The sequence below is a fragment of the Anser brachyrhynchus genome, assembly GCF_964034855.1.
Source record: "Anser brachyrhynchus genome assembly, chromosome: 24".
Lineage (NCBI taxonomy): Eukaryota > Metazoa > Chordata > Aves > Anseriformes > Anatidae > Anser > Anser brachyrhynchus.
This window is the reverse complement of record NC_137717.1, coordinates 3083510-3094730: the sequence shown is the minus strand read 5'-3', so window position 1 is coordinate 3094730 and position 11221 is coordinate 3083510. Positions and strand designations below refer to the sequence as shown.

Here is an 11221-nt window from a genome sequence, read left to right as displayed (position 1 = left end):
CGCTGCCCCCCTCACGCCGGAAGTGGTTGTGGCTGCTCTTCCGGCCCGGTGCGTGTGGAGGAGCGGGCGGCGAGAGCGGCCCCGGCACGGCGGCGCCATGGTGAAGCCACGGTACAAGGGCCGCAGCACCATCAACCCCTCCCGCGCCAGCACCAACCCCGGTACGTCTGGGGACGTGGGCAGGGCCTTACCGGGACGGGACGGGCCTTACCGGGACGGGCCCGGCCTTACCCTACTATACCGGACCGGGTCGGGACGGGCCTAACGCTGCCTTCTCTCCCCAGATCGCGTTGCTGGCGCGGGAGGCAACAACATGCGGGACCGAGCCACCATCCGGCGCCTCAACATGTACCGGCAGAAGGAGCGGAGGTGAGCAGGGCCCGGTCATATCGGTGCTACCGGTGCGTGGCGCTGAGCCGCCGGGCCCCGCTGTCAGGTGGTGCGGGCCGGGAGCTGTGCGGAGAGGTGCTGGTGCCTCGTCTGGTGACGGAGGGCCCGCCGGTTGGAGCAGAGCCCCTCCTTTGCTCCGTGTCAGGAGCTGGGAGGCTTTATCTTGAGGTTCCACCAGGCCAGCGATGCTATCAGGGAGCGCGGCTCAGCTGGAAAACACGTGGCGTGGAGCAGCTGATATGATCGTGCTGGAATGTCACGAGCCCCAAAATGCCCAGATTTCCATCACGTCCAACTCAAAAGCTCACCTCAGAACATCTGAGGAGCCTGAAGTCCCCAAGGCTCTCTTCCTAAGAGATTCCTTCCCTCTACGTGAGAACCTGTGGCTGCAACGCAGTCCCACCTTATAAACACATGCCTCTGCCGTGCTGTGGATGCCGTCGGGGTTACTTAAGGTTCTGGTTCAGATTAGCAGCTTTGTCTTGTTTTGCCAGATTCCTCCTTGTTTTGAGAGAGGACTGGGGAATACGTATTTTAAAAACTACTCAACTTAAGCCAGGTTTCAATGGGGAGCTTTATCTTACGATCAGCGTTCAGTGCAAGCTGATGGGTTCAGCTGATTAGAAAATCGCATGCGAGCACAAGAGAAGAAAGTGGTTTTTGTTAGGAAATCATACTTCAGTGCTTTTTGCACCCCAGTATGGCATTCATGTGCAGCCTTCATGAAGAGTTCAGTCAAGCTGGAGTGAGAATGAGGAGTTTTGAGATGTTTTGTAGGGAATTGGCATTCTATTTTGCTCTGCGTATCGCATGCTAACTTTTATCCCTTGTTCTTAACTTGTCCCCAGGCCAATCTTATAAATACGTGTAGTTACTTGTACTCTTGTGGAAAAGTACAGAGTTCAAATTACAGAAGCTCTTAGCGAGGTGTTTTTCAGAGACATTGCCGTGTGGTTTGACACAGAAAAATATTAGGACAGGGTCGTTTGTGGCCTTTGAACTGCAGCGACAGGGGAACCTTCTAGTCTGACGTCAAGCTACCCGGGGTACCAGTTCGAAAGGAAGGGTCTTTCTGGATTTTATGGATGCACTTTACTCTAGTAAACAAAAGTGCTAGAGGGGTGTATGCTTCATTGTGAATTTACGTGCATTCTCATTTTTCACTTAGAAACAAACGTGGCAAAGTGATTAAACCCCTGCAATATCAGTCAACAGTGGCACCAGGCACAGTTGCAAGAGTGGAACCAAATATTAAATGGTTTGGTAAGTTTGTTTTTTTCTACTTTCAGACTCAACAGGCTCAGAAGCTGTTGGACTTTGTGTTTTTAGAGTGTGAGTATTTAGGAATTGTCATCTCAGTGCTGTGTGGGACAGATACTGGAAAGGCGGGCAAAAAAACTGCTGCTGTAGGCAAGGGCATTGGCTCACACCTTGCCTGTACCTGTACTTGGGGTGTTTGCTTCCCATACACTGCTGACAAGCGTGGGTTTTTGTCTCCTTTGGTTATTTTGTGGGATTTATCCATGTGTACCTACATCGTAGCTTGGATGTGTTAAGTATCCTAGGGATACTTGTAAAAGTTTCTTTAAATTATGGAAAAGAAAGGGATTGGCTTATATATGCCAAATGTTGGGGTTGTCTCAAGTAAAGTCTCCTGTTTCTTGTCACTAGTATTTTGATTCCAGATGGAGTGTTAATATTTTATTAATATTCCCTGTGTCTATGAAGCGGTTAACGTGGGGAACCTTGATTTTCACCTGCAGGAAATACTCGTGTGATCAAGCAATCATCCCTACAGAAATTTCAAGAGGAAATGGAAACAGTCATGAAAGATCCGTACAGAGTGGTGATGAAGCAAACCAAGCTACCGATGTCCCTTTTCCACGACCGGATTAAACCTCACGTAGGTATCGTTCCTCTGCACCTTATGAAGGCTGGGCTGTGTGCACAGATGTCGTGAATATTATTTACCTGTGGGAGATCTGATGCGTTTGTAGGAGCATCGGAAGGAATTAGGGCAGATGACTGGGGGAGGGATGTTTTTGAAAACATACCGCTGTAATGCTTCTAATTCCTCATGTGAAAGATAGACTTTTTTTTTGAGGATGCATCATGCTGCCAGCACGCTCTTGTGCCATGACTTTGAGCTCAAATATGTGCTTTTTATCTTGAACCAGACATTCTTGCGCATGCAGCCGCCTTTTCAAGTAGAATCAAGTTTCAAGTACATAATTTTAGTTATTACCAGGCTTCTTTCCTAAAGTCTGCAATATTATTTTGGATTATTGTTGGGTATTTTTTCGTGTGGAAATCTGCCAGGTTTGTGTCATAAAAATGTTTCCTAAATTGAAGAAAAGGTTACCGCAAACTAAAATGTGCATTATAAAAACAAATGACTTCTTTCAGCTCTGAGTTGTGTGCTGTTCCAATAAAAGTTGGCATTCACTACAGGCTTTAAAATCTATGATTTTGACTGTAATTGTCCCTGACAAAAATCTGTGAATTTGGCGAGATCTGTGCACTTGTTAGAAAAATAAGAAATGATCAAAGATAGCAGCTAAATTTTTATCATTGTAGCCTTAATTACTTTTGACATCATTTATGCAGAGAGAACCGAAGCATAGTTCTTTGGCAAGTGCAGTGCGTTTTGTTGCTTATTAAATATCCACTCTTATGTTTCTCAGAGATTAAGCTGCAAAACTCAAACATTGTTAGGGAAGTGCCTGTAGCTCTTGTCACAGGTTGCAGAGTTGCATTGAACTAAGGCCTTGTACGCTGCGTGTCACGAGAGATGGAAAACAGTTTTTGGTTTTGTTTTCATTTTACCAACCCATCTTTCCTTAGACCTCCAGAGTTCACATTCTTGACACAGAAACGTTTGAAACAACATTTGGCCCCAAAGCACAAAGAAAAAGGCCAAATCTCTCTGCAAGCGATGTGCAGTCCCTGCTGGAGAATGCTGAGGCCTCATCGGAATCTTACGATCAGGGCAAGGACCGGGACCTGGTCACAGAAGACACCGGTGTAAGGTAAATGGAAAGGAGAAATTATTCTTTGTTTACATACCTTGAAATTCAGCTTTATTTAAAAAAAAAAAAAATGCGTCTAGTTCTTCCATCAGTGCTGCTACTGTCTGATGAGTAAGCAAAGTGAAATCAGTTGAATTTGGCTGGGACTTGTTTTAGTTCTGTTTTGTCCCAGTATATTTAACTGAACTATTGCTCCCGTGGGACCCTTCTGTATTCATTCATAATTAATTTCCTGTTGCATGTCTGAAAATCTGCAAACTCAGTTTTTGGGTTAAACAGGGGGCTGGGCCTCCTCTCCTTTTTTGTCTGTAAACAGCCAAATGGCTGCAGAGGAGAGAGCACTATAACCGTGTTATTGTGGTTGCTGATGTCTGTGGTAATCTGCTTCCAGGGATGAAGCACAAGAGGATATATATAAGAAAGGACAGTCCAAAAGAATCTGGGGTGAGCTTTACAAGGTCAGTAACATTTATAATTTGCAGCAGTTTTTTTTCTGTCTTTCAGTCTTTTCAAAGGCCAGTGCTTCAGCACAGCATTGGAAATCTTGTACAGCAGTAATCAGAAAAGCTCTGAAAACCCTTCATTTATAGATCTTGCCATGTTAGGGAAGCTTTGATGACAACTGAATTTGCTGTGAAGTTTCTTAGTTAAGACAGTTTCTTAGTTTCTTAGTTAAGACAGTTAAGACTGTCTTCGTTCATGCGGAGATGTCCCGAGTATGTAATTTGCCTCCTCATTTTCCTGTTAACCTAACTGTACTGAGTGACTTGACACCATACACCCTTTTCTGACATTGGTCTGGTACTGATCCAGTACATCAACTGGAACAGAAAAAAAACAGCTGTAGAAGAGAGTAGAGTTTCATTTTCACATCTGTGCTTGACTGAGCTTGATCCTTGAGCTCTTGTCCCAGTGGGACAAACATCTGTGAAGTACATGATCTAAAGATGGACTGGCAGAGCCAAAGGTGTAAGCTTCGCTTGGATTCCTGGGGCTTTACCACAAATAAAGCAGTCAGATGCCCTTATGTTTCATTAGACTGAAAACATCTGGCATGTTGATAGGGTCGTCTTTGGAGTGCTCTGCCGTTCATGTTGCAGTGAGTCACCTTGACTGCTAGAGGAGTGGAGCTGAGAATGAGTTAGGGTTGTAAGAGCACTTTGTGCTCTCAGTGACTGTTAAGTGTGAAATTGCTTGACTTCTTGTTCTGAACTTCTGAATGTAGCTTAAAACTTTCTCACTTAGATCTAAAAGCAGCGGGAATGATAGAGCAAAACAGATTTCAGTAAGGTGCTGCCAAAAATCCAGGAAATAGCTGTGAAACAAATTCACTTGGCTTGAAGCAAGTCATAAACTGACAGCTCCCTGCTGTAGATGCTTAGTGGACTAACAGCAGGTTCCTACTTGGTTGTGTTTCATATTGATCCAGAAAACACTTTTTATACACCAATCCTTTATGAAACGGTGGAATTGAATTGCTGCAGAATGGATGGAGAACATTGTTTCTGTCTGTTAAAGCAATTCATTTTCCCGTTTGGTTGCAGTGTTTACTTTTCCAAGTGCCGCAAACATCTTTCTAGTGCGTAGGGAGCTATAGTGCATAAAAGCTACAGGGCTGTCCAGCCTGAATTTGGAGGGGAGTATGGGAAGAGAGAGTGGAGGATCAATGGGTATTAGTCTGAGGTTCTGTCACAGGAAAGTAACAATTGTTCATGAAGGATACAAGGTTTTTAAATTAATGACGCAGATTAGAAAATTACTAACATTCATTTTGGAGGTTTATGTCTAACCCTTTCCTTCTGCATGATTTTTTTTCCAGGTGATAGACTCATCAGATGTTGTTGTTCAAGTTCTTGATGCCAGAGACCCCATGGGCACTCGCTCCCCTCATGTGGAATCTTTCCTGAAAAAAGAGAAACACTGGAAACATCTCATTTTTGTCCTGAACAAATGTGATCTTGTTCCTACCTGGGCTACTGTAAGTACAGTCCTGCCTGTTGTGCTCTGGACCTTCTTTGTTCCTTTTGTAGCCTCAGCTTTAATTCTGTTACCAGTCCTCAGGCTGGTCTCAAAGGGCGTAATGTAACTGGGATAATGGGAACTCTCTGCTTGTTTGCTATAAAAGTAACAATTACCATTTAAACCCGTCCAAGTTTGGCTCAGTTGAGCAACAGTCACCAGCCACAAATTCTCTACTTCCTCTGTCTGGATTTAACAGTTCAGCTGATATCTCCAGAGTGTGCTAAATGTTAGTCCGCTTAAGATCCATATCCACCACAGCTGGTCTGTTTTACATTGTTAAACTAATTAGTTTTAGCTAGCAGTGAAGGCGTTTTTGGGAAATTGTCTTTTTATAAAAACAATAGCCAGTGCTTTTAGCTATTGGGTTGGTGAAATGCTTCAAAGGTTCTTACAAAGCAATTTTCATAGACAGCTGCATTTGTGACCCAAGCGAAGATGCTGTGTTCTTCTCATAAGCAGATTGTTTCACTGCCTCTGCAGCACAGAATCCCTAACTGAGCAGTATTTTCCTTTTCAGAAGCGCTGGGTTGCTGTCCTTTCCCAGGAGTATCCAACACTTGCTTTTCATGCCAGCCTCACGAACCCTTTTGGCAAAGGTGCTTTCATACAGCTTTTAAGGCAGTTTGGAAAGGTACAGAACAATCTGGGGGCTTTGTACTGGGGATTTGTTTTTGTTGGGGGGGAGGAGGGTGGGGAATGCCCGTTTAGTGTGGGATTTTTAGTGTTTGAGGTTCAAGACGCTTTCTTGTGGCCATCATTCTGTGGTGAGCAAATGGAAAATACTCCTTCAAACATGTTCTAAATGTACATCAAACTGAGGAGATCCCAAAGAGTTGGTTTAACTGTCACTGTTTGGCCTCAGTTTCTTGTAGACAGAGTATTCCATTGATACTCTGACTTGAATGTATAGAAGAAGGGAACATGTTTCGGGCGTGTTAACATCATGCATCTATGGATAATCTGTTAAGATATTCTCATTTTAAGTGTCTTCATTTTCCGAAGAAAGATGGTTTTTCTTGTCTTGAGATTAGTGCTATATGCTGTCCCCAGCTGCTGCTTGTTATTTGCTTTATTTTAAGTATTAAAAGAAATGTTGTTTCTTAACAGTTACACTCTGACAAGAAACAGATCAGCGTGGGTTTCATTGGTTATCCCAACGTTGGCAAAAGCTCAGTGATCAATACGTTACGGTCTAAGAAGGTCTGCAATGTGGCTCCTATTGCAGGTGAAACTAAGGTAGGAAGAGATTCCTGCATTAAAGAGGCGCAAGGTGCAAAATTTCTTGGCTATCTAACAAAATGCCCAGTTAAATTTTGTTTCTGTGTGCTAATACCAAGTTTCTAAGATGACTCCTATAGTTTAGAACTGTCTATTTAAAAGCAGAACAAAGGGCTGTTCATGGAAGGAGGTAATACAGATGACTGCCGATCTTTTTCAGGTGTGGCAATACATTACCCTGATGAGGAGGATTTTTCTCATAGACTGCCCAGGTGTAGTTTATCCATCTGGAGACTCAGAAACAGACATTGTGCTGAAGGGAGTGGTATGTATCTGTGCTAAACGCTGGAAAATTCTCGCTGTGTGGTGGGTTGAAATAAGTGAATGCACATTTTCCAGAGGGTTGATACTCTGACATTCATTTTCAGGTTCAAGTTGAAAAGATTAAAAGCCCTGAAGATCATATTAGTGCGGTGCTGGAAAGGGCCAAACCAGAGTACATCAGAAAGACGTACAAAATTGATTCCTGGAAAGATGCGGAAGACTTTCTCGAGAAGCTTGCTGCTAGGACTGGAAAACTGCTAAAGGTGTGACAACTTTAGGACGAGAGAGAATGGCCTCAAGTTGTGCCAGGGGAGGTTCAGGCTGGAAATGAGGAGACATTTCTTCTCAGAAAGAGCGGTCAGGCGTTGGGACGGGTTGCCCAGGGAGGTGGTGGAGTCACCATCCCTGGGGGTGTTCAAGGAGAGGTTGGACGTGGGGCTTAGGGGCATGGTTAGTGGGTGTTGGTGGCGGTAGGGGGTGGTTGTACCAAGTAATCTTGGAGGGCTTTTCCAACCTTAATGATTTTAGGATTCTGCGATCTTCCTGCATTTGCAGGTTGGAAGAGTGTGTGGGTCAGTTTCTGCACTGAACCTGGGAAATAGGAATGTTTCATTTGCAAAGGTAATATAAAGGTGGTATGCCCTGCAGACGCGGACAGAAACTGTTACTGGATTCTTTCAGGGTGGTGAGCCTGATGTGCAAACAGTCAGCAAGATGGTTCTCAATGACTGGCAGAGGGGCAGAATTCCATTCTTTGTGAAGCCACCAAATGCAGAAACAGGTCCCCAGGTGAGGATGTGACGCTCGTGCCTTTTCTTCTTGCGTATTACTCAGTTTTCCTAATGGTATTCACTGGTGCTTTTCCTGGAGTACCTTGGGCAGGGCATGTCTTTGGGCTCTGACTAGTGATTAAAGTGACACTCAATTAAAGTTGGTAAGTACGTGGAGAGGATGAGGTGGCAGTGCTCTTCCACAGAACTGTCTGAGCTGTTTTGCAATCATCTACTAGCAGAAATGCCAGTAATTAATTGTCTTAGGTTTCTTCCAAAGAGATCATTTGGACAGACTGACTCTGTGGATAATGTTATTTTATCTGTTACACCCTTTCTTGTAGCCTCCTGCGTCGGAAGGAGAAGGAGCGATGACATCAAGCCAAGATAATGACAAGCTGGAAATCTCTGAGTTGGCAGCATCAAGTGTGGAGCCAGTAGAAGAGAAGAATAATACAGACAATGAAATTAAGCAACTCATGTCACACGTTCGGCAAAACTTTGGGAGGATTAATGTGGCACCGCAGTTCTCAGAAGAAGACCTGGTTCCTGTAGATGTGCCAGGCTTTGATGAAACAGACAGTGATTCTCCTGCAGAGGAGGAGGAAGGGGAAAATGAGCAACATCAAGATTTGGTAGAGAATGAATCACAGGTGGCTGCACAAGGTGCCAGGGAGAGCTCTAAGGCAGTTCTTAAGGCTTTGGAGGAGAAGATTGCAAAATGCAAGAAATTTCTGGATAGAGCCAAAGCCAAGAGATTCTCAGCAATAAGGTATCTGAATGCTCAGCGATTCGTGTATTTTCACAGGGGGACAAGAGGGTTAATGTGTTTCTGCTGCAGTTTCACTCCATTTTTGACTTGTTGCCATGGCTTCTCTAGTTTAGTCATAAATATTTGAAATTTGGCTGAGCAGCAGTTTGTTTTTGAAAGAATATTCCAAGTCCTGTTGGCCATCATAACTAGAAATGTTCTCACTTTTGGGAAGTTGCCTCTTACAGTATGGTTTAGAAACCTGCGGATATTCTGGGTAGCAATATTTCTTTCTTCGATCTCTCCTTAATGTTCAGCTCTTTCTTGAGCAATACCAAGGCTGATGTCCTACCTGAATATGCTAATCGGGTCTCTGTGTATGTACGAGAGTATCCTAGCTCATACAGCAGGCCCAGCTTTAGCAGAGCTCGTCTCCCAGCTTCTTGAGGACGAAGATGTCAAAGTGTTAATTTTTGTCCCTTTGTGCCAAGCACAAGTCCAGTAACCCCAGAGATAAGACTATTGGAATCTCTCTTCCATGTGAAGACTGTGGGTTTGCTGATGTCAGACCACTGGGACCTGCTGGAGATTGATCACTCCTTGCGGGTGGCTACATCTTGTATTATGACAGTCTTCTATTCCCTGTTTTATCTTTTGTAGAATCCCGAAGCAGCTGAGTGAAAAAGTGTTTGCAAAATCAATGCAGAAGTGTGAAGAACCCAAAGAAAATGAAGACAGAGGTAAAACAAGATTAGTGGATGTTCCTAATCCCCATTTGGAAATCCACTAAGCAAGAGGGGGGAGATAAGGGGAGAGTGTTCATTAGTTCCTGACCGCAAGTTCTTCTTTCCCTTAACTTATTTAAATCTTTCCATAGCGAACGTAAGGGCTGCCTCATGACCTTGCTTTAGCTTTTCTGTAGGACTGGATGGTCTGTGTAGTAACATGTCCTCTACTAGTGAATGAAGATAAAGCGAAGACAAATGTTGTGTTCAGAGCAGGGTGCTGCTGCGGGCAGATTTCAGTCTGAGCAACATCCGTTCCACATGGTACAGCATTACACAGGCGGGGATGGAAGTGTTTTATGACACTGTAAAAGCACAGAGCTACTTCAGGCTATAGGTTTTACTGCGGTCGCTTTTGAGAGTCTGTGTCTTCAGTTTCCAAAGCAAGTTTGATTAAAGGCAAAATAATGTGGGAGAACCTTATTCTGACAAGGCTGTGAAATATTTCTAGACTTACATGTTGCTTCAAGCAATCTGCTTATCAAGAGTGGTTTTTCACCATAACAGGGAGTGATTTTCTGGTAAGGGACATGCATGGGTTTTTAGTAAAAACTGTTAAAGCATGACCAAAGGATTGCTTTGCCAAAGTAGATGGTGCAGTGACTCCAGCCTTAAGTTCTGTGAGCAGATGGGTGTTTTGGAAGATGCTTGAGTACGTGATCATTGCTGTTTGCAGGCAGCACGGAGAATAAAAGAAAAAGGAAAGCAGAAGAGGAAGATGACGATGACCATTTGGCTGAAGAGCCTTGCAAGAAACTTACATCCAAAGAAGTGAGTGAGATCCCCTGTAGTATAACAGACAGGCGGAGTAATAGAGCTGGCTTTTTTCCTCCTTAGCTTGCTCAGTATCAATGTAAGAGGTTTGAGACCTGGCGCTATTAGCAGGAAGAGAGTGCAAGGCCTGTAGGTGAGGCGGGGGGAATGTGAAGACGGTGACCTGCTGCTGACACAAGATGTGACAATAGTGTTCCAGCTGAGCATGGGCCCCTAGGAGGGACAAGCTGGTGACAGTGACAGAAAGAGTGTTGAAAGGGAGAATCCTTTGTAGAGAACTGTTCTGCTTTCAGTGTTAGCTTGCCTACTGGTGCTGGTAAGAGAGGAGGGATCTAAATGCTGAGGTGCGAAAATGAGGACCTAGATGGGCAAAAAGTCATTGGCAGTTCTGTTTTCAAAGGGAAATGCTGCTGCTGTTTCCTTTTCTTGTTAATCAAGTCTGAACAATTCTTCCAGTGTAACTTAAATACTAAGAGAGAGAGACTGTTTGTAGGACTTTAAATAGGATTTGTAAGCAAATCTTGTACAGCAAGGGGGTTTTTAGAGCACTGCTAGGACTGTCAAAGGGGAATGGAAGACTGAATTCTATTCATGTATGTTTGGTCACATCTTCTGTTAAAGTTCTCTAACGTGACCGTGCACATCAGTAATGTTTCCTATTAAGTTATTTATTTCACTTAAGGTATTGGAATACAAAGCAAACACCATTTGAAAGAATGCAAACAAATTGAGGCTATGGATACTGTGGACTTGCTAATATGTTTTGTGTGTATTTACAGAGGAGACGAGCTGAGAGGCAGCAGCGCTCCAAGAAAGTCGGAGTCCGGTATTATGAAACCCACAACGTGAAAAATAAGAATAAGAACAAGAAAAAAACTGGCTTGGAGGCACAAAGATCAAAGCACAAAAAATATAAACATAAGCAATAACTGCTTATTCTATTAAATTTTACATAAAACAGCTCTAGTATGCAGTGCCTTTTTTTAATATAAAACTTGCAGTTCCTAGTCAAAGCTCTTCGCCTTGTCTGTCTTGTTCCCAGGAGTAACATCTCGCTCTTTTTCTGCATCATCTGAAAGTTCTTTATGCAACTGGAGATCGTGGTGTTTCCACATCACCATCTAAGGCCAGTAAACATTGCATTTTCAAAACACATCC

General features: G+C 43.8%; 1 protein-coding gene across 1 annotated transcript; it reads left to right on the top strand.

Annotated features, from left to right (window-relative positions):
- Nucleotides 1-11023, top strand: GNL2 (G protein nucleolar 2). Its single transcript, XM_080567382.1, has 16 exons — nucleotides 1-161; nucleotides 285-369; nucleotides 1559-1653; nucleotides 2154-2293; nucleotides 3235-3419; nucleotides 3811-3877; nucleotides 5239-5397; nucleotides 5959-6072; nucleotides 6549-6677; nucleotides 6880-6984; nucleotides 7088-7246; nucleotides 7665-7772; nucleotides 8098-8525; nucleotides 9165-9244; nucleotides 9966-10060; nucleotides 10843-11023. Exons 1-16 carry the CDS (start codon nucleotides 98-100, stop codon nucleotides 10990-10992), a joined length of 2163 nt encoding a protein of 720 aa, XP_080423508.1. The 5' UTR covers nucleotides 1-97; the 3' UTR covers nucleotides 10993-11023.
- The last annotated feature ends 198 nt before the right edge of the window (nucleotides 11024-11221 follow it).